Genomic DNA, 19109 nt, shown 5'->3' with positions numbered 1-19109 from the left:
GTGCCCAAATAGATACATATGACTGATAATGCCTCAAAGAAAGCTGTACTAGTTATTGGTAAAAAAAATTTTAACCTTGTAAATGTGTTTAAAAAATCTCTAGATTTTCACTTAAGGAACTGAGTGAGACATGATGAACAAGAGAGGGAGCATTGCATATACCCTGCCCCCAAAATAGTGCAAGGATTAAACAAAAGGAAAATTAAAATATGAAAAGTATTTTAATTGTGCTGTGACAGAGCCCAACAAAAGGCAGGAAATACCTAGTTAAGCTGAAGCACAATATCATGCTGCCATGCATTTCTTTTCATATAAGAAGGGTGTATTAACTGTGACAATTCCCACCTTCACGCAGATTCAGAATATAGTTTTTACTATCAGCTCTGTGAAGATTTAATTATTTTTATCCTTTGTTCCCCGTTGATGCCCATGGCTTGGCTTTGGATTTACCGGAACCAATAAATGTAACATCAGCCCAAGAGTCCACATCTTAAGACCATTTACCAAGTACAATTCTTAACTGTTATTCCTAAAGCAATAGTAAATTCACACTCTGTTGTTAAAGTTTAAACATTGCTAAACTTTGGAGTGCATTAAATGGAGTGCACTCAACAGAAGTTAAGTCTTCTATTCCTGTAGATCACAATGCATTCCATAGGGGAGACTGAAAACTTTTGAGCATGAAATGTGGGGAACAGATTGTGGCTTAACTTGCTATTTCAACAGTCGGGTGTTTACCAAATAAATGTGGCTGATGCGTTTGCTCAGACTAAATAAACGATAAAACAGTTCTTCAAACTGCGGCGTTTTGTAAAGCCTTCAGAAGGAAGAATAGATCAAATGAAACCGACTCAGTGGGATCTTCTCAATATGACCCCAGTGTTAATGTATTTATTTTCACGCTGCACTTGCAGGTCGCTTTACAGAAACATCTCATGCTGGACCCTCCCGTGGAGCCACGGACAAGAAAAACACTTTTATTCAAACAAAGCTATTAAATAACCTGTACACAAAAGTTCAGTCACTTCCCCGGAAAGAAATGAAGGCCCAGGTGTCCAGACTAACGCTGTTGCTTCTATTTACTGTCTCAGAGGAGCCCATGGTAAGAAACTCCGTTTACATCGCGGGGAGGAGGGAGTGATTCTGTGGCCCAGCCTGCGTCCAGAGCTTTCCCAGGAAGGGAGCGGGACAGTCCTGGAATCAGCTGGACTTCACTCCCACGAAGCAGTAGCCAGAAAGATCCTGATGCCAGTGGCAAGGCGTGAAGGAGTCACGTGTTTCCCGCAGCTTTGCCCTGAGCCAGAGAAGGGGATTTGTCCAAGGGCTCCTTCAGGACAATGGGGCGGACATAGGACAATGCCTCCCGGAGCCCTGTAAACCTCCAGGGCAGGGCTCCAATCCCAGACCCCCACCCGAGCCGGGCGCAGGTCCTGCATCTTCCTCCTAGGGCCGAACCCCTGGAGCACCTCCTGAGAGAAGGCTGCAAAGCCCACAGCTCACCGGCAGGACTCCAGGGCCCGCGACTCCTGGCCCTCCCAGGGCTGCTGGGCCCGCCTCGCAGCCCCTCCAGTCTCCCGGGACAGGACTCCGGGTGCGACGGTCGCTCAGACAGGGCGGTAGGTCCCGAATCTCCACGGCGGAGCGGCGCCCCGGGTCACAGGCCCCGCGCGTCCTCCCGCTTCACGCCGTCCCCCGCGGCTTTGAGCTTCTTGTTCTGATGGGTCTTCACGTGCTTGGCCAGGTGGTCGCTGCGCATGAAGCGCTTGTTGCACACGGGGCAAGCGAAGCGCTTCTCGCCCGTGTGAGTCCGCAGGTGCCGCTGCAGCTCGTCCGAGCGCGTGAAGCTCTTTCCACAGAAGAGCCAGTTGCAGACGAAGGGCCGCTCGCCCGTGTGCCAGCGCAGATGCGCCTTCAGGTGCGAGGTCTTGCCGTAGACCTTGCCGCAGCCCGGGATGTGGCAGATGTGCTGCTTCTTCCGGCCCGGCTCCGCCTCCGGGGCGCTGCCCGTCGCCGCCTGGCAATTGGGGCAGCGGCAGCGGCGGCAGCGGCGGGCCGTGGCCGCCAGGGGAGACTTGGTTTGCAGCAGGGCGGCGATTTGCGTCTGGTACTGGGCCAGGTCTGAAGGGCCCAGCACTAGGCTCCGGGGCAGGGCGGCGGCCGGGAAGCGGTGGCTGCAGCTGCCCGGCGCCCCCGCCTGCTGGAGGCTCCACCAAGGGATGTCCTCGGGGGCCGGGTTGGGGGAGAGCTGCCGGCAGGGCTGCGGCGGGGGCAGCAGGTTGGAGTAGCCAGGCGGCAGGGCAGCCTGGGCGGCGTAGGGGACGTAGGCGGGCGGGCAGCTGGTGGGTAAGGCGGCCATGGAGGAAGGGAGCATCTTGACTGGGGAGAACTCGTAGGGGTAGGAAGGGTCAGCCGGGGGGGTGAGGGGCAGCTCGTGAGCGCCCCCGAAGGAGGGCTGCAGGTGGCTCTTCTGGGGGGTAAGGCCCAGGCTGGGATGCGAAGGGGGGAGCCCCCCGGGGGAATGGGCCGGCATCTCGCTACTCCACGGGTGGAAGATCCTGGATGGAGATCCCAGAGCTGGGTCGTAGGAGACCTGTAGGAAATCCGAAGGGGCGGCTCCCGGCTGTCCGATTCGGCTACAGGTGGCGGCCAGGAGAGCCAGGGGGGAGTGCTTCGCCAAGTCTGGGGAGGCGCTGGGCGTGCGATCCTGGTGTGGGGGATAGAGGAAGACCCGGTCACTAACCTCTCTCCCAGATCATTTGCTGTCGCCCGCTGCCTACCCTACAGTCATCTCCCCTTTCCACCTCCCCGAGGCGCGGCCGCTCCCGGAACTGGAAAGTTTCTGTGTGTTCTCTAGGGGAACGCGGAGCGCTAGTCACTCAATACATGGGCAAGAAACTTTCCTCACACTCTGCCAAACTCTCGGTGAGGAGAAGCCTGAGTCAGCGGCAGGACAGGCTACAACAAGCGTCTCCCCCCCCCCCCTTCGCCCGGCTCTAACCCCCCTTCCGCCAGGCACTGTGGGTTCTCTGGAGCTCCCGTAGATGCCGCCTGCAGAAGTGAATTCCCAGAGCTAACCCACCCCCTACACTTCTCCTTAGCCCAGAGTGGCTTTTACAGTGCCCGTTGCAGACCAGCGGCTTGAACCCCCAAGGATCTTCTTCATCTAGGGCCCAACCGGACCCCAACCGGGGTGAGGAGTTATACAATAAAGGAGATTTCTTTTGTATACTTGAGACCCGTGCTTTCAGCGGTAGCAAGCCTCCTGCGGGCTGGTACTGCCTTTGGCGCGATCCCCGGAGCCCTGACAGACCCAAGGAGCCTGGCTGCGCCCTGCTTTTCCGTTACTTGGAGCGCTACTGTCTCCCCCTAACTTTAAACTTTCTCCGTTGTTATCAGCGTGAGAGACGCACCCCGCACCCGCCCCCCTCCCAGCCAGGCAGAGCTCGCCTGGGGAGGCGCTGGTACTGACCTGGAGGAAAGCTTGCAGAGAGTCGTTGCGCACGACGGCCACAGCGGCCATGGTTACTGCTCCCGGAGCCAGGGGAGGACCCCGGGGCAGTGGCCAGGCATGGAGACGCCAAGGGGAAGACCAAGAGCTGCCCAGCTTCTTTCTCTCGCTTTCCCTGTGATCTTTGTGCCTCCGCGTCCGGGCCACCCCCCCGCGCGGCGAGATCTGCGCGGACTGTCTGACTGCACCAGGATCACCTCCAAGAATTTGATAAGGACTTTGCTGGGCCGCCAGCCAGTCAGAGGGAAGATTTATGGCTTTGAAGTTTGCCGCTACCCAATCATCAAAGAATAGCGGCTCTTTCAGAAGCGAAAGCAAATCCTTTGAATCCACAAAGCTCCTATGGTGTGTTTGTTGGTCTGGATAAAAGAACTGATTATTAGGGGGGATGGGAAGGGAGGAGATAAAGGCGGGACAATTAATGAAGTAATCACTATGTGGGAAATGTATATACACAAATAATTGGATTTTCTTGATCAAAGGGCCCCTTACCGCCTGGAGACCCTTGCATTGGATGCTCAAGACACTGGATCCCCCCACCCCTTGCTGCCTTTTTTGTGCAATTAAGGATTTGTAGCAGAGACCTAAAGCGACAATGTGTCTTTGTTATCTCCAGAGAAATCTGCCTGCGGATTCCGCTGTTAGAGTTTGATGACTCAAAGTAACAGTATAAACACAGCAAGTTCACCTGGGGGGCGTTGGGGGACCCCAGCTGCCAAACTTCCATACAGTTTCTCTCGTGCTCTCTCCCGAAGCTGAGAACAGCAAACTCCGTGGCTCTGGCTTAGCTAAAAAACTCACGGGGGGTTCCCCACTGGCGTTGGCTTAATTAACTGAAATGTGGGCTCTGTGCATTTCTTGTGCGTCTCTGTGGCGCTGGGCTAAAGGCAGAGCTCGATGGAGCGGAATTAAAATGATGGGCTTTGGTAACGTGTGATCAACATTGTAACCTATAGACTAGGAAAATGCGTGTCCCTTTGCTGGGGGTGAGTGATCTAAAGGTGCATAAAAGACCTGTGAAAGGGAGGTGAACGTCTCTCGCGGTAGCGGTTTTGTTGGGGCTGTGTGTTTCCTTTTGATGTTAAGCGGGAAGTTGGTGCGCAAAGTGCCTCGGCTCAGATAAACTATTTGAAGTACAGTACAGGCGGCAGCGTTGCTCGAGAAACTGCCTGAAAACTTCTGCTCGGATCTCCGCGGAAGCCTCTTGCTGTGTCCCGCAGCTGGCGGGGCAAACAAGACGCCGCCCCGCGAAGTGAATCTGCCCCCGCCTGCTCTCAGGCTTCCCAGTCCTCTCCAAGCCTGTCCCGGGGCGCGGCTGTGACAGGGCGGGAGCGCGGAGCCCGGGAGCCAGGCGGGAGATAGCTCGCGCTCCTGCTCCGGCCCTGCCCCGCGCGCCGTGTCACTGAACACAAGCCCCTCTCCTCGCTGCTGGTAGAAACAGCCCCAGCTCCGCTCTCAGCCCGGGTACAGCCAGCCCCTGAGCTGGACACGTGACGGAGGACGTTCCCCGAGCACTTGGACACACTTTGGAGCAGATAGTGCCCTGCCCTCCTTCCTTCACGTCTCTGTAACTGTTTCCCCAGGTAACTCGATCCTCCCAGTAGCCGTCGGGTTCAATTGTATTCGCGTTGCAAATGAAGCCTTTTTAAACGGCAGCACACAGAGATCTTTATCTGGCTTTCCTGCGGAAACAATCGCTGGCCTCTCAAAGGCTTCCCAGAGTGGTAGGGCTTGAATTTAGATCGGTTTCTTTGAAGGGATTAAAGTGCCAAGTCCTCTCCCACGGCTCCATATTGAGTCCGGGGGAGAAGTACGGCTCCTGCTAACCCCTCTCCCCCAACACTGACCCCCTCCAGGCTCTTGCCTGGGACTTGTAAGTGCTTCGCCAGAGTGACACTAGGGAAATGACTACAACGCACCCAAAACTAAATCGGTTCAGCCCCATCGCTAATCTCCAGAGATGACACGTCTGATTTGATGAATTATTCGGGGGAAGCTGAGGGATGGGGCTAGATTATGTCTGAAATGTAGAGTAAGGTTTTAGGGCTGTCATTTCCTGTTGTCCTTTCTTGGTTAGTAGAGGGCCAGGAGGAGCTGGGAATTGCTGATGTCCAGGACCCTCGTTTAGGATTATGACTGCTGTGACAAACGAAGACCCCCGTAATGGGACACATGAGTTCCCGAACAAACTTAAAAGCAAATGCTGGCCATGCCTAGCGTGTGTGTGATCTCTCCTCCCAGAGAGTTGCGAAATGTTTGCATCTGATTGAAAACATGCGAGTGAAGGCAGCAGCTCCAGCGCTCCAGCAACAGGGGCTCCAGTCACTGGAGACCCGGGGCAAGGCGCACATTTTGGGCCACTGGAAATCTCTCGCTGTCCCTCTGGTCCTTTGGGGACGCCGGGATTTTTCAGAGAAGGCTTTCCCCATGTGACTTGAACACACACACGTTTACACGTCAGTGCCCGGGGCTCTCTTCGCACACTCCCAGAGTAAGCTTACTTGCGGTTTTTAGGCAAGGGACAGAAACGCACGCACATCCCGTTTAACTTTAGAGCAAAACTCAACGCAGAAAAAGAGAATCGAGTTGACGTGACAACACACAATGGGTGGATCCTCATTCCTGCCCATTCCGAGGGCACGTACGCTTCCTGGGGATGTGATATATTAACCACGCCCGTCAAATTATGCCATTTTCACCGTCCCTACCCTTTACCCTCACCCCCCACCAAAGTCGGATCTGATTTCTATTAAGATCTTTTCCCCGCGTTAATTGTATCTTTGATTACGAAGTAACTTGAATAATAAACTTCAGAAACGAAATGGAAGTCAAAGGTAGAATTGTTTAAGCAATTGATCATCCTGATGTTTCCCTTTCCCCTTACAATAAGTTATTCTACACGTATTTTGAATATCTAAATGTGTTACATTGCAAAGCAGTAAAAAGTCGGACTAAGTTCCCATAAGGAATCCATAACTCGAATGCCATAAAATCCTCATGGCAACTGACTTAAAAATCGAGGGGGGAATTTCTGGTTTCCGGAATAAACAATTGACGGAATAATGAAATGTTGCAGCAGTAATTTTCTGTACAAATAATGTGTGTTCAAATTCGGAGCACTTCGGACTCCTGAAAAGTATTCTTAATGAAGTGACGTTCAGAGTTGTCATTAAATATGCAGGACTGGAAGATCAAAGTACAATATTTATTTTAGAAATTTGTTTCCGTTATCAGGAGATACAGGTATCAAGGTCAAATGTCAATTTTAGTTACACAAAAACACTATTTTCGTGAGAAATGGGCTGTTGCTACATCCTAATGTAAAGAGACATCAAAGACCAGGAACAATACACAAAGCAACCCTTAGAAGAGGTGGAATTGAATAAGCTTCCATAACCACAATAAAGCCCAAACCCACCCAACGTGGGGATAGGAGGAGGTCAGGTCAAACAGTTATTATCTGAGTTACAAAGCTAACACCTATGCTACGGTAGATACGCAGATGAAACGTGACACTTCCACGCAAGCCCAAAGTCCACCGCATAACGACCAGGCTGTAATAGCACGAACGGAGTTTTAAAGCAGCAAGAGCTAAGGCCAGACCCAGTCGGGAGACGGCAGCTGTAACTGTCCCAGTGCAGTGCGTGTGTGTTTTTCTCTCTCCTCAGGACTGCTGGAGGCAGCGTGGTGTCAGGGCCACAGAGAGCAGCAGCAAGGCGAGCCCTGTAGGAGGCGATCTCCAGGACCAGCAGAAGAGTGGAGCTGTGTGCGCCTGTGTGTGTGTGTGTGTGTGTGTCAGGGGAGGCAGGGCGCGGTCACACGTCTTCCCAGGCAGCAACAGAGAGAAACGAGAACCAAGGCAACCTGCGGAAAGAGAGGAGAGATGGGGAATGCCCAGTAGCGCCACTGATCAGACAGGCTAGCAATGAGCTAGCTTCAAGCAGACCAGTGGGGGCAGGCATGTCCCGGGAGTGAGACTCCATGGGCCACCACTGCACCCCGAGTGCTTCATGACCTACAAAAGTGGGGGGCCCTGCAGAGTTCAGTCTAGGGAGCTGGTTAAGGCTCTAATTGCCTCTTCCACAGACAGCCTCACCCCGCCCCCCCCCCAGAAACTCCCCTCTTGTCTTGCCTGAAAGGCTCGCATTTCCCGCCCCTGTCCTACACCGTGTTCCTGCTTTGTTATAGGTGCTCCAGGCTACGGGGCACTTGGAACAGCTCACAAAGCTAGCGAAGGGCATCCGCCGATATCCTCAGTGGTCTACAACAAAGTATTCCTCAGTGCAGTCACTCAGCGGGCCTTTGAAATCCGGCTCCAGCAGAAAGCTCCTATTGTTCTCAACCTTCAGCGTGGAAGAGATCAAACTTTACCCTCTCCAGCTGGGAAGATTACTCGCCTCCCTCCCCCTGCCATCTGATATCCTCTGCCTTTACCTTGGAGGCTTGAAAAAGCTTATGGCCAGGAAAGGTCCAGGGCACAGTTGCTCTAACTCCTGAACACCTGACCCTAGAACATACCGCCTGTGGTATGTCAAGCCGGGTGATAGAGCTCGGAGAGTTTGGAGAAACTGTTCCAGAAAGCAAGTTCTGCCCCAAACAAAATGCTTTTCTAAATAAAAGCAGAGTTTAGTAAAAGTGACTCATTGCAGGAGGGATAAGGGATGTATTGGAATAGTGCCTTATTTCAAAAATTTTCAAAATAAGCTATTTCAAAATAACATCCAAATATGCTACATAATTTGTGTAACACACATTACATAGTTTATTTCAAGGTAAGAGTGCTGTGTAGATGCACCCTTGGAAGACAAGATACTGTGCTAGCTGAACTGTTGGTCTGCCCTAATATGGTCATTCTTATGTTCTTAATATATTCCAGAATAGCTCCCTGCATGGACATTCTATTTAGGGGAAAAAATCACTTTATTCCAGATAATTACTCTAAGGTGGCAGGTTCTGCATCCCAGTCAGCCCACCAATGTGAAATATCCACCCCAGTATCTGACATGGGCACAACACACTAATGACAGACTCAGATGCAAGGTATAATAGCTATGTTAACTTCAGCTACTGTAGTTTGCAAGAAATAAAACCTGGTTTTGGTGTGATATAACTTTAATAACTATAACTTACAAGAGCTACTCACCTCCACAAACCCAAAACAAAACCACAACAAAACCAGAGCAGGACTGGTACCATTGTTTCAGCACAAATGCAAAATCATTTGAAGGGTTACATTTATATCTATATCTACCTACACACATAAGTACTAAGTAGCCTATTCTTTGGAGATATATATATATGTATATCCAAATAATAGGATATATATATATATATATATATATAGATATATATATATATATATATATATACACACACACACACATACACACACACACAATAGGATATCTATCTATCTATCTATCTATGCAATGCAATACTAAGGCAAATCATGCTCCTGAATGTTAATATTTTTAAAGCTTGCATGCTATTTTCTACACCAGTCAATCAGGACACAAGAAAGCTTTGCTTATCAATCAAAGAAGAATTTTGTAATTTAGAAAAAATGTACACATTATTTCCTATAATCTGGGACTCAGAGTAATTTAAAAAACCCCAAAGAGCTCATCATCACCATGACTCCAAATCAGCGGCACTATTGCTTGACTATCCAACATATAATGCAGCTACCCAACCAGCTAGAAGAAGCCAGCTCAGAAGAACATCAAATACTCAGTGCTACCAGAAAATACATTCAGGTGCTTAGTATATGGATACTGGTATTAAGCAATCTCCTGTGTACATCTTTGGTGTATATGCCATCTTCTAAACTTAACAATGAAATATTCTTATTCAAAATGTCAGAATACAGGGCCAACCTCTGCTGTTCTTATATAGTCAACAATATTGTTGAAGCCAATGGAATGGTTGCCTGAATAAAAACAGAGCGACATAATGATTTGCTGCTTTCCTATAGCTATTGCTATACATACCAAGTATATTTGGTACATTGAGTGGTTCGGGAAAAAGCTATTCTGTAGTGTCAATCATTCTTTTTAATGAGATATAGTTATCAGCTGATTTTATAAGTTCTCTTTCCAGTTTTCATTGAGTTGCTTATAACTGAAGAATGAGATAACTTGCCACCTAGAAATAAAACAATATATATAAGGGGAAAGAGAAATCACAAATCCCTCAGGGTGTGTCTACACTGCGGTGCTAGCTTGAAATAAGCTATGTAGTTTGAGTTACGCAAATTATGTATATTATTTCAAGACAGTCTATTTCAAAATTTGGTGCTGTCTACAGTGTGCCAAATTTCAGAACAGACTGCTATTCCAACAAGTCCCTGAATCCTCAGGGAACAAGGTTTACCGGGACGTTGGAATAGTGCACCCATTATTTTGATTACATTTCAAAATAACAGACGCGCTATCAAGAAATGGAAAACTCTATTTCAGGATACCAGAAGTATCCCAAAATAGTGCTGCAGTGTAGACACATCCTCAGAGCCTTAGCTATACACTAAGGGTGAGTCTACACTGCAGGGCTTAACTTGAAATAAGCTATGCAAATTGAGCCACATCAATTGCATATCTTATTTCAAAATAGCTTATTTCAAAATAGGGAGCATCTACAGAACACTTACTTCAAAATAGAGCACTCTTCCTCCAACTTCCTTTATTCCTTGTACAGTGAGGGTTACAGGAGTCAGAGTCAGAATACCTCCAGGTTGACAGTATTTTGACACTATTTTGAAATAATTGACTGCTGTATAGACACGGACTAAGTTATTTCAGAGTAGCACTAGTTATTTCAAAATAGTGTTGCAGTGTAGACATACCCTATAGTGAATTTTGGGGTGGTTCTTCCCAGTGTGGTTCTTTTTAACATCAACAGAAAACTTGATTCCAGCAATCTTCATAGCCCTGTGTATCAAATTCTACAGCAGACATTCAAGAAAAAACATTATATTTGCAGTTGTATCTAGTTTTCCATATTAGGCTAGTGTTACCTTATCTCAAGAGTTTAATATAAGGAGAGGCAAAGGAAAATTTCTGCCTCAGTTTTCTGATATCCTCATGACCTCCTATTGGGAGGTCCTATGCTCTCTGTTAATTGAGATACCACATGCCAGAGTAAGTAACAATTTCAACTGCTGCTCCCTACTGTTTAGTCCTAGTGGGGATTCTGATTACAATGTCTATAAAACTAGCCACTTCCTCTGTTCACTGCTGCCATTCCAACCAGGCAATCCTAAGAAAACCAGTATTTTCTCTCTCACACTTAGATTGGCACCCTTTATAACAGGGGTGGGCAATCATTTTTGACTGGGGGGACACTCCAAGATTTTGGAAAGTAGTTGAGAGCCACAATATCCCATGATATTAATGGAGGAGATGCAGTGTCTGGGATGGAGGTTGGGTGCAGAAGGGAGCTTAGGGTAAGGGATTGGGGTGCAGGAGGGCTTGTGAGGTCTGGGAGGGAGTTTGGGTAAAGGAGGCAGTTGTGATCTGGGGCATGGGATTGAGGTGCAGGGGTTTAGGTTGTGACCTAAGGCTGGTGACTGTGGTGCAGGAGATGTAGGAGCTTGGGTAGTGACCTAGGGCAGGGGACTACAGTGCAGGGGTTTGGGTTGTGACACAGGGCAGGGAATTGGGGTGCAGGGTCTGGGAGGGGGTATGGGTTCAGGAGGGTGGCAGATGGTTTGGGTTATGTGGGGTAAGGAGGTAGGAGTGGGGAGAGGATTGAGGGAGGGAGGGGCTGGGGTGTCAGAGGCAGGCTCTGGCCAGGAGACTTACCTGTGAGACTTGTGGCCAGCAGCTCAACACATTTCTCAAGCAAAAGCCTGCCCCGCCCCCACAGAGCAGCAGACCCTGAGGCAAGGAAGGAAAGGAAGGAAGGTGCTTTGCATGCTGCCTGTTCTTGAAACAGGCAGCTCCCATTGACCAGAAACTGGCCAATGGGATTGTGCTGGGGATAGGAGCAGCTACGAAGCACCACTCCCCCTTAACCCTTGCTCACAGTTTGTGAAACAACCCAGCAGCTGCTTTTCTGAGTAGTGTGCTAGGGCAGGGCAAGCAGGGAGTCTGACTGAGGCTCCCTGCTGTGTCTGTGGGCTGGATCTGGTGGCGTGGCAGGCTGGATTCAGCCCATGGAAGGTGTTTTGCCCAGGCTTGCTTTATAAGGAAGTGCTTATGTCTGAGTAGACACACTACAGCTTATTTGCAGTGCTTGAAATGCAGCATGCGACTGAAAGGCTGAAGTAGGCAGGGAACCTGGGCTAGGGATAGAACTGAAGCTGGCATGTAACTCAGGGTTAGGGCTGTGGCTGACAAGAATCCCTGGCAAGAAGCATGAGAGGGAGTGTGGCTCCTAGATGGGCTGTACTTTTCTGCTAAACATAGCAAAAGCCCAGCTCCTCTGTAGTTAAGGTTGAGTCTTACTTTCTATTTAAAAGTGGGGTCTTTTGAGTGATCTAATATCTGCATGTTTAACTGGATTATCTTGAAATGCAGTGTGCCGGGGAGGGGGATGGTGCTGGGTAATCCAAATATGAGGTCATTTGAACAAGGAGTTCCTGTGGATATATCCCGCCTTAAAACCCCAGAATTTTACAAAATCACTTATTTCTTTTAATGCTTTTTTTGCCCATCTCTGGGCCTTAAACTATGGCTGTGATGCTCCTTAAACTAATTTCAGTACCTTGAGATTTCTCTCCATTACTCCACAGCACTCCTACTTTGGATAGAAGGTGGGTATTTTAAAAAAGTTAGTCGGGGGAAGGGGTACACACATCTCCCTGGACCTTCATGTGAGCTGGGCTCTAGGAACCCTGCTTTTCTGAGGGGGTTTGAGTTCTTCTCCCTCTTCCCTGCATGAATCAGCATCTGGTAGAGCTTTGCCCCTCCAGTGACAGTCTGAGCCCCTCTCCTTGTCTTCCATGTATAAACAAGGAACTGGGGGCTTGACCCCTTGTGTGTGGGGTGGTCTGAGCTCCTCTTTCTGGCCCTTGCATATTAATCATGATCTAGAGCACCTGCCCCACTGCAGGGGGAAGTGTTTGAGCCCTTCTCTCTAGCTTTTCCCACAAGATCCAGGATCTGGAAAGACACATCTCTGGGTGCAGAGTTGAGAACAGGCATGCTTGCTGCATAGCACAGATCCATAATCATTGACAGTAAAACTACTTGTATGCACTCTGCATTCAAACACTGACTGAACCTGCTTTACAGAAATACTTGCTAAATTTAAAACTCCTCCATCATATACTAAAACTCTTTCCCCTTTACCCATCAGTTTTCATCTAGCCTATACTTTCATGACCGATCATTAAACATACAGACCTCATATCCCACCTCAGTTCTGACAAACCCACAGGCAACCTGATTCCAGTGCACGGCTACTGACAACTTACAGAACTTGGTGCTGAAATGAGGCATATGGGGTACCTCAAGGTACAGAGGCACTCTCCTTTTTTCACACATACTTGGGACATGGGGTGGCAGGGAGAGGGGCTCACACACTTCCCCAAGAGGAACAACTCCCCACATCTATTTATATCACCATCACAGCTTTGCCAAGCTTCTCCAACATTCAGATGCATAAACGCAATAAATTGTGCTGGAGTGAATATAGATAATGCTCAGTGGCAACTGCTCATTGGCAAATTTTCCAGGTGGGGAAAATTTAAGGTTGTACTGGCATGTCTCTTAACTGTGTATTATATAGTTTTCAGATATGTAAACTTGCATTACTTTCCTTTTTTAATTCCTGGTTTTTAGATTTTTTTTTTTAGCTGAGCTTGAAATATTGGAAGGGCACGAAGCACAAAAAGGGCTACCTCAACTTTGTTAAACAAGTTTTTTGACATTTAATTTTTCCTTGCTAGCTTACTCAAACATTCCTAAAGCCATTAGTTTATGACATAATTCACAATTCCACTTCATGCAGGTCTGGATGGTTCAGAGGCCTGGTAACATGTAGTGGAGCTTTTCACAGGATTGAATTCAGGTCAGGTCAGTAGGGATGGAAAATCATTACCACATGACAGCTATTCAGTGGCCTCCCTACACAGAATGAATTTCAATCCCATTACGCATCAAAATTTGTAGGCAGTTCCAGGTGAACTAAATTAAATGGAGACTCATAGCATACTGAGAACAAACTTGTACTGCTCTTTTTTATACTTTACTTGATCTGCGATTAAACACATTTTGTGAGCCTAGGAATCAATTATTTTGTTCCAAATTTACCTATTATTTTTAATAAAAATATCCCTTTCCCAGTCCTCCAATTTGAATGATTCATTTGTACTGCAGACAAGGACTGCGTATTTACTGCATATGGTCTGTAAAACACCTACTATAATTTAGGCATGGTATAAATAATAATATTTATATTTTTATCTAGGTATATTAGCTCTGGATGGACTTTTTCAGAGAGGGACTGGTAGAGTCACAATATCTTGTGATCTTGCAATATTTGTGGGTATTTTTTGACCAGCTTAATTTGAAGGAAAAAAGATAAATTTATGTTAGAGGGATCCAGGGGTATCCTTTCTACCAGGCAATTTGTTTGAAAATGCTTGCTATTCAGTGTAACATAGTACATTCAACAAGGGCAAAAACCATCAAAAGTAGGAATGGGTTTACCACAGAAAAGAATGAATTCCAACAGAGAAAGCCCCATATCTCATCCCCTCCAAAGCACACAAATAGAAACACTGTGCATATGGCGGTAACAGCTATGTGATAAATCAGGAAACCATATGATAATCTGCATACAACATATATGTGTAAGTGATATCTCTGTGATAAATTGGAAAAGAGCATTGTAAATCTTATGTATCATGTTCCTGTACAATTTCTCACATAGCTATGATTTCATCACTTACCCACTATTCCATGTCTCTGAAACACGAATAGCCACACAACTTGCAGTATCAAACAATCACTACTTTTAAAAATCCATCTATTCCTGAAATATTTCCTCCTTTTCTACCTAATGCTGGAATTGCCCCCAAAACTCACATTCACTCATAAAGCTTTTAAAATGTCATGCCTTGAAATTCCAGTATCTTATGGCTCTGCAAGGCTAGATTAAATAACATTTTCTTCATATCATCAGAAAGAGGAGATTTTTTCCCCCTTTCCAGTGGGACCCATGACTTAGCCCAGAAGCTGTAATATCAAATTGTCATGGCAATTTTAGGTTTAGAAAAGCTACTTTAGTTATTTTTAGAGTTGTTTTACATTTTATTGTTCTGATTTTGCTTTGTCTTTGAGGTTGTACATTTGGACTTGTGGTAGCTAAGTCACTAGGCTTTTCAGGTGTAATGATTCAAAAAAATAGTCCCAATATTTAAAAAAAACACACCACCCTCTCCCAAGCATCTCTTAAAGAGTGTTTCTCTAACATACATTGCCTGTGGAATGTTCATGGTGATGCAATAATATGACAGGGTTAATCACAGCAGTTGTTAGGGATAATTGTCATAACTCACTATAAGGCTATGTCTACACACTATCAGGGAGGGGTGTGATTCTCATCTCCAACTGAGCTAATGCTCTAATAATAGTAATATAGCTGTGAGAGTACGGGCAGTAGTAGCACTGGTGACATGAGTCAGCTGTCCCAAATTTATCCCCACAAGGGTCAGGTGGGTTTGTCCTCAGGGTGTCTAGCTTTTGCCCATGCTACTATGGCTACACTAATATTTTTAGTGTGCTGGCTCACAGGAAAGCTACAGTGAGTATGTATATGCATGGTGAAACTCACACCCTACCTCATAATGTAAATATACTCTAGGGGCATGTCTACATAGCAGGGCTAAAGCTGAAATAAGCTACGCAACTTGAGCTACGTCAGTTGCGTAGCTTACGTCAAAACAGCTTATTTCGGCTTTTGGCACTGTCTACATAGCAGAAAGTCTGAGTTAGAGCACTCTTCCTCTGATTTCCCTAACTCCTCGTAAAATGAGGGTTATAGGAGTTGGAGTACGAAGTCCTCCAGCTCAATATTATATTGAAATTACTGCTTGTAGAGTAGACGCAGACTATGTTATTTTGGAATAACATCAGTTATTCTGAAATAACACTATTGTGTAGACATACTCTAAATGTCTTCTATTTGTGCCTCCCTAACACCAACCTATCTTTCCTCTCTCATATTCTATTATTTCTTTCTGCCTTTTACCCACTCCCAGCTGTCTCTTTATCCCCCAGTCCTAGATTCTACTTACTTTTCCATCTATTCATTAAAAATCACCAGCAATGCTTTGTCCATCTCAGCCCCCAGACTATCCTCCTCTTCACAACGCCTGAATTGGATACTAGAGAGATAGGCATTTTAGGAAGCCCTAAAATATAGCAGAAATAGTTTCCTCTCTCAGAGATAATAATTAGTGCGCTGTTCTATTGAGCTCAGTGCAGCATGAGGATCGAAATATATGGCTGCCACTATCTCATTGTGTTGAGAGGAAGGAAGCCATCTCTCATTTCTAATCCATCTTCTTTCAAAATGGAATAGGACAAAGTAAAATGGTGGCCATTTTGATCTCAGATTCCCACTTTCAGTGAGAAAGAAAATGAGGCATTTCTTTCCTCGATTCAGGGAGCAGATACCAGTTACGTTTCCTATTCCCCATGACTGAGCTGAGCATACAAGAAGAGCCTGGGGCTAGCTGTACTCCTGAAGATTCCCAGGAACTGTCTCCTTCTCCTCTCCCCCACACATGCCGCTCCCCACAAACACAGGCTTTGCCCTTCCCTTTCCCTAGGAAAGTCCTCAAAGAACCCCAAGAGCCACAGTCTATAGTTCAAGAACACCTGAAAACAGAGAACTTTAGTCTATAACTCTGTTGAGTCAGCACCTATCATGAGCACTATATTCATTTGAAAAATCCCCATCACTGTACTTTAATCTGGTCAGCAAAAGGTTCAGATATTGAATGAGAGCACCTTCTTTCTCTATCAAAGCAGTTCAAATATTTATTTCCTCTAGATTTCTGCCTGCAAATCAAAAATAGACAACTTTGAAATGTAAAATATGTATGCACTAGACCAGCTACTCAAATTTCTCTCTGAAAAGAGGTAACATTATTGAGCTACTAGATAGTTTCTAACATATAAAACCTTATATATTTTACTCTTATTCGGTATTTGATGATAGGTGCATCTGGCCCATTTAATGTGTTGCAAGTTGGCCCCAAATCCCTCCTCACTTTTGAAAATCATGCCTACTTGCCATAATTTCTTAGTGGAAAGATAATTAACAAACAGATTCAAAAGAAGTGCTCTCTGAAAATTGTTGGAATTTTCTAGTCGCTACAGCAAATATGCAGAATATATTGTGGCCTAAAGCCCAATAAGGCAGAAACTTATACCTAGCTGGGCAATCTGTTAGATGTATAGGTTTATACCTAAGAATAGGGTTTATATCTAATATACGTAACTGGACAATCTGTGGCCATTACACACATGTATCATAGTTGTCAGTTCATGCTTCCAAATGTGGCTTCACAAGCCCCTACACTTGAACCAAAGCAGACTCTCGATTATCAAAAGCAGTAGTGATACTTTATATTCTCTTTCTAGGCCAGACTCTAGTGCAGGTCTTTCCAGTTTAATGTAGGCCCCAGATAGAGACAGATAGACAGACAAACTGATGAATTTCAACCTTATTGGAGAAGAGGATCAAGTTTTAAACTAAATCTTACACAGTTTTCTCTCATTAATATGAAATCATGCTACAGTATATTGTTGTGCTATAAATTCTATTGTGCGCATATTTCTTTCCATTTTAGGCCCAATTAATCTCTGTGTGGCATTATATGGATTATATTTCACACTGTGAAATGGTGCAAAACCATGTGACTCTAGAATAAATCATTCTAGAAAGACAGACTTGTTTTACCCTAGCTGTATTTTCTAGATTTTTGTCACCTGTACAGCAAGAAGACACTCTTTCTGAGTTAGCCTTAACTAAAAAGATCTGTGAGGAGGGTAAATGCAAGTTGCAAGGTTTGTTTCTGTTGTCATTATTAAACATCATGTGTGTAGCTATGTAGAGAACATGTCCTGTATCTCCTAATTTGAAAAGAGGTTTCTGTCTTATTGTTGCAATTTATTAAGGGCAAACAATCTGGGGCTTATAATAGGCCTGTAGGCAGAACAAAGTCCTTGTCAAATAGAAGGGGTGGCTGCTCAGCTGGGTATCATGTAAATGTGCAAAAAGAACTGTTCTGTTCAAAGACGCTAGACATGCTTTATAAATAACATCTCTCATATAATTGAAGAGTTGCCATTTAACTGTTGTGTTGGAAATGTTAATTTAAAAAATTATCTCAAGAAAAGAAACAAAACTGCAATTGTATATTTTTGTAAGATCTCATGCTAACAAACAAAAACTCATGTACGACTTCGGTTCATATTAGATCTCTGAGTATTATCTAAACCTAAAAAGGCATCTCCATTGGCATTTTAGATAATTTTGTTATGTAAGTAGGATAGGTTCATTGATGGATCTATTCAGATTGAACCTTATCTGAGGCAAGTCATGTCTTTTCAATAAAACAGGTCATTTTGATAGACACTTGGGTCTTAAAAACCAAGTCAATTTCTCATTCTGCAGTTCATTTAAAATTTCTAATTATGTGATTTCTTTTGCAAGGACTGAAATTAAAATGACAGATAAAGATAAGAATAATGTTATACACATTTTGCATGCAGTGATCCACTTGTGCTAAAGGGATTTTTATCCTCTTCCCTTTAAAAAAGATAATCAGGACAGTGTCATCAATTAGATTTTTACTTAAGTGTTCCTAATGTTTCTGGACTTTACTACTTGGCAAAGACAATTGGGACAGATTTCTTTATTTTTTCCTCTGGCCTAAAACTCAATCCGCTCACTTCTCAAACTGTTACCACCAAAGAGTTTATTAAATGGCTGAAAAAGACAGCTGGTCCCACCATCTGTTAAAAATTTTCAGGGGCCAAATGAAACAGGTTACACCTTTAGCCATGCCAAGTCTTCCAATACCCCCTTCCTCTTACAGCCTGCGGAGGACTAATCTGAATTTCACGCTCTGATTTTGCTATTGCTAATGTCTGAGCTTCTTATGTGTGCTTCTCATAGTTCCTTATAGTCTCTTTTCAGTAACAAAAGCTACCCTCTTCTTTCAACCAAGATAATTTGCAGTCAATGGAATACTGGTTCTATAGTTTCCTTTGCAGCAAAGACAGTATCTTGAATGAAACCCACAGAGAAATAATATCTGATTTTTTTGGAGCAATAGCAGGGACCAAGAGTACATTTCTGTTGTTTTTGAACCACTTTTCTATAAATGCTAATGGAGGTAATTCACATGTGCCAACAAAAACATAGTCTGCAACACACTGCAGGTGTGAGGGGGTTGAAACAAAAGGGATGCTAACGCTAATGGTATTTCTTGTCATTAACAATTCTTTGATGTTCACACTCGAGGCTCTCTTTTATCTTGTAGTTTTTCAGCTATCTTTGTTAACATGCAGTGCAACTGAACCTTCCTCCCCCCACCCCTGTCTTTAAAGACATCTGCAAAATGTTTATGCTAAGTTAGTTT

The 19109-nt window shown here is 45.4% G+C and overlaps 2 protein-coding genes across 2 annotated transcripts in view; both read right to left on the bottom strand.

Annotated features, from left to right (window-relative positions):
- Nucleotides 1-860: 860 nt before the first annotated feature.
- SP5 (Sp5 transcription factor) lies at nt 861-3688 on the bottom strand. The gene is given in 2 exon segments (NM_001317046.1): nt 861-2704; nt 3470-3688. Coding segments are annotated over 2 exon segments (1101 nt in total). The 5' UTR covers nt 3521-3688; the 3' UTR covers nt 861-1654.
- Nucleotides 3689-6149: 2461 nt separating this feature from the next.
- MYO3B (myosin IIIB) overlaps nt 6150-19109 on the bottom strand; it is a 337904-nt gene continuing 324944 nt past the window's right edge. The window contains exon 34 of the mRNA XM_075933604.2: nt 6150-7372. The gene's annotated coding sequence lies outside the window, so the exon portion shown is untranslated. The remainder of the gene's footprint in view (nt 7373-19109) is intronic.

The sequence above is a fragment of the Pelodiscus sinensis genome, chromosome 7 (genome assembly GCF_052426305.1).
Source record: "Pelodiscus sinensis isolate ZL-2025 chromosome 7, ASM5242630v1, whole genome shotgun sequence".
NCBI lineage: Eukaryota > Metazoa > Chordata > Testudines > Trionychidae > Pelodiscus > Pelodiscus sinensis.
Note: the sequence above shows the minus strand (reverse complement) of the source record. Positions and strands in the feature narration are given on the sequence as shown.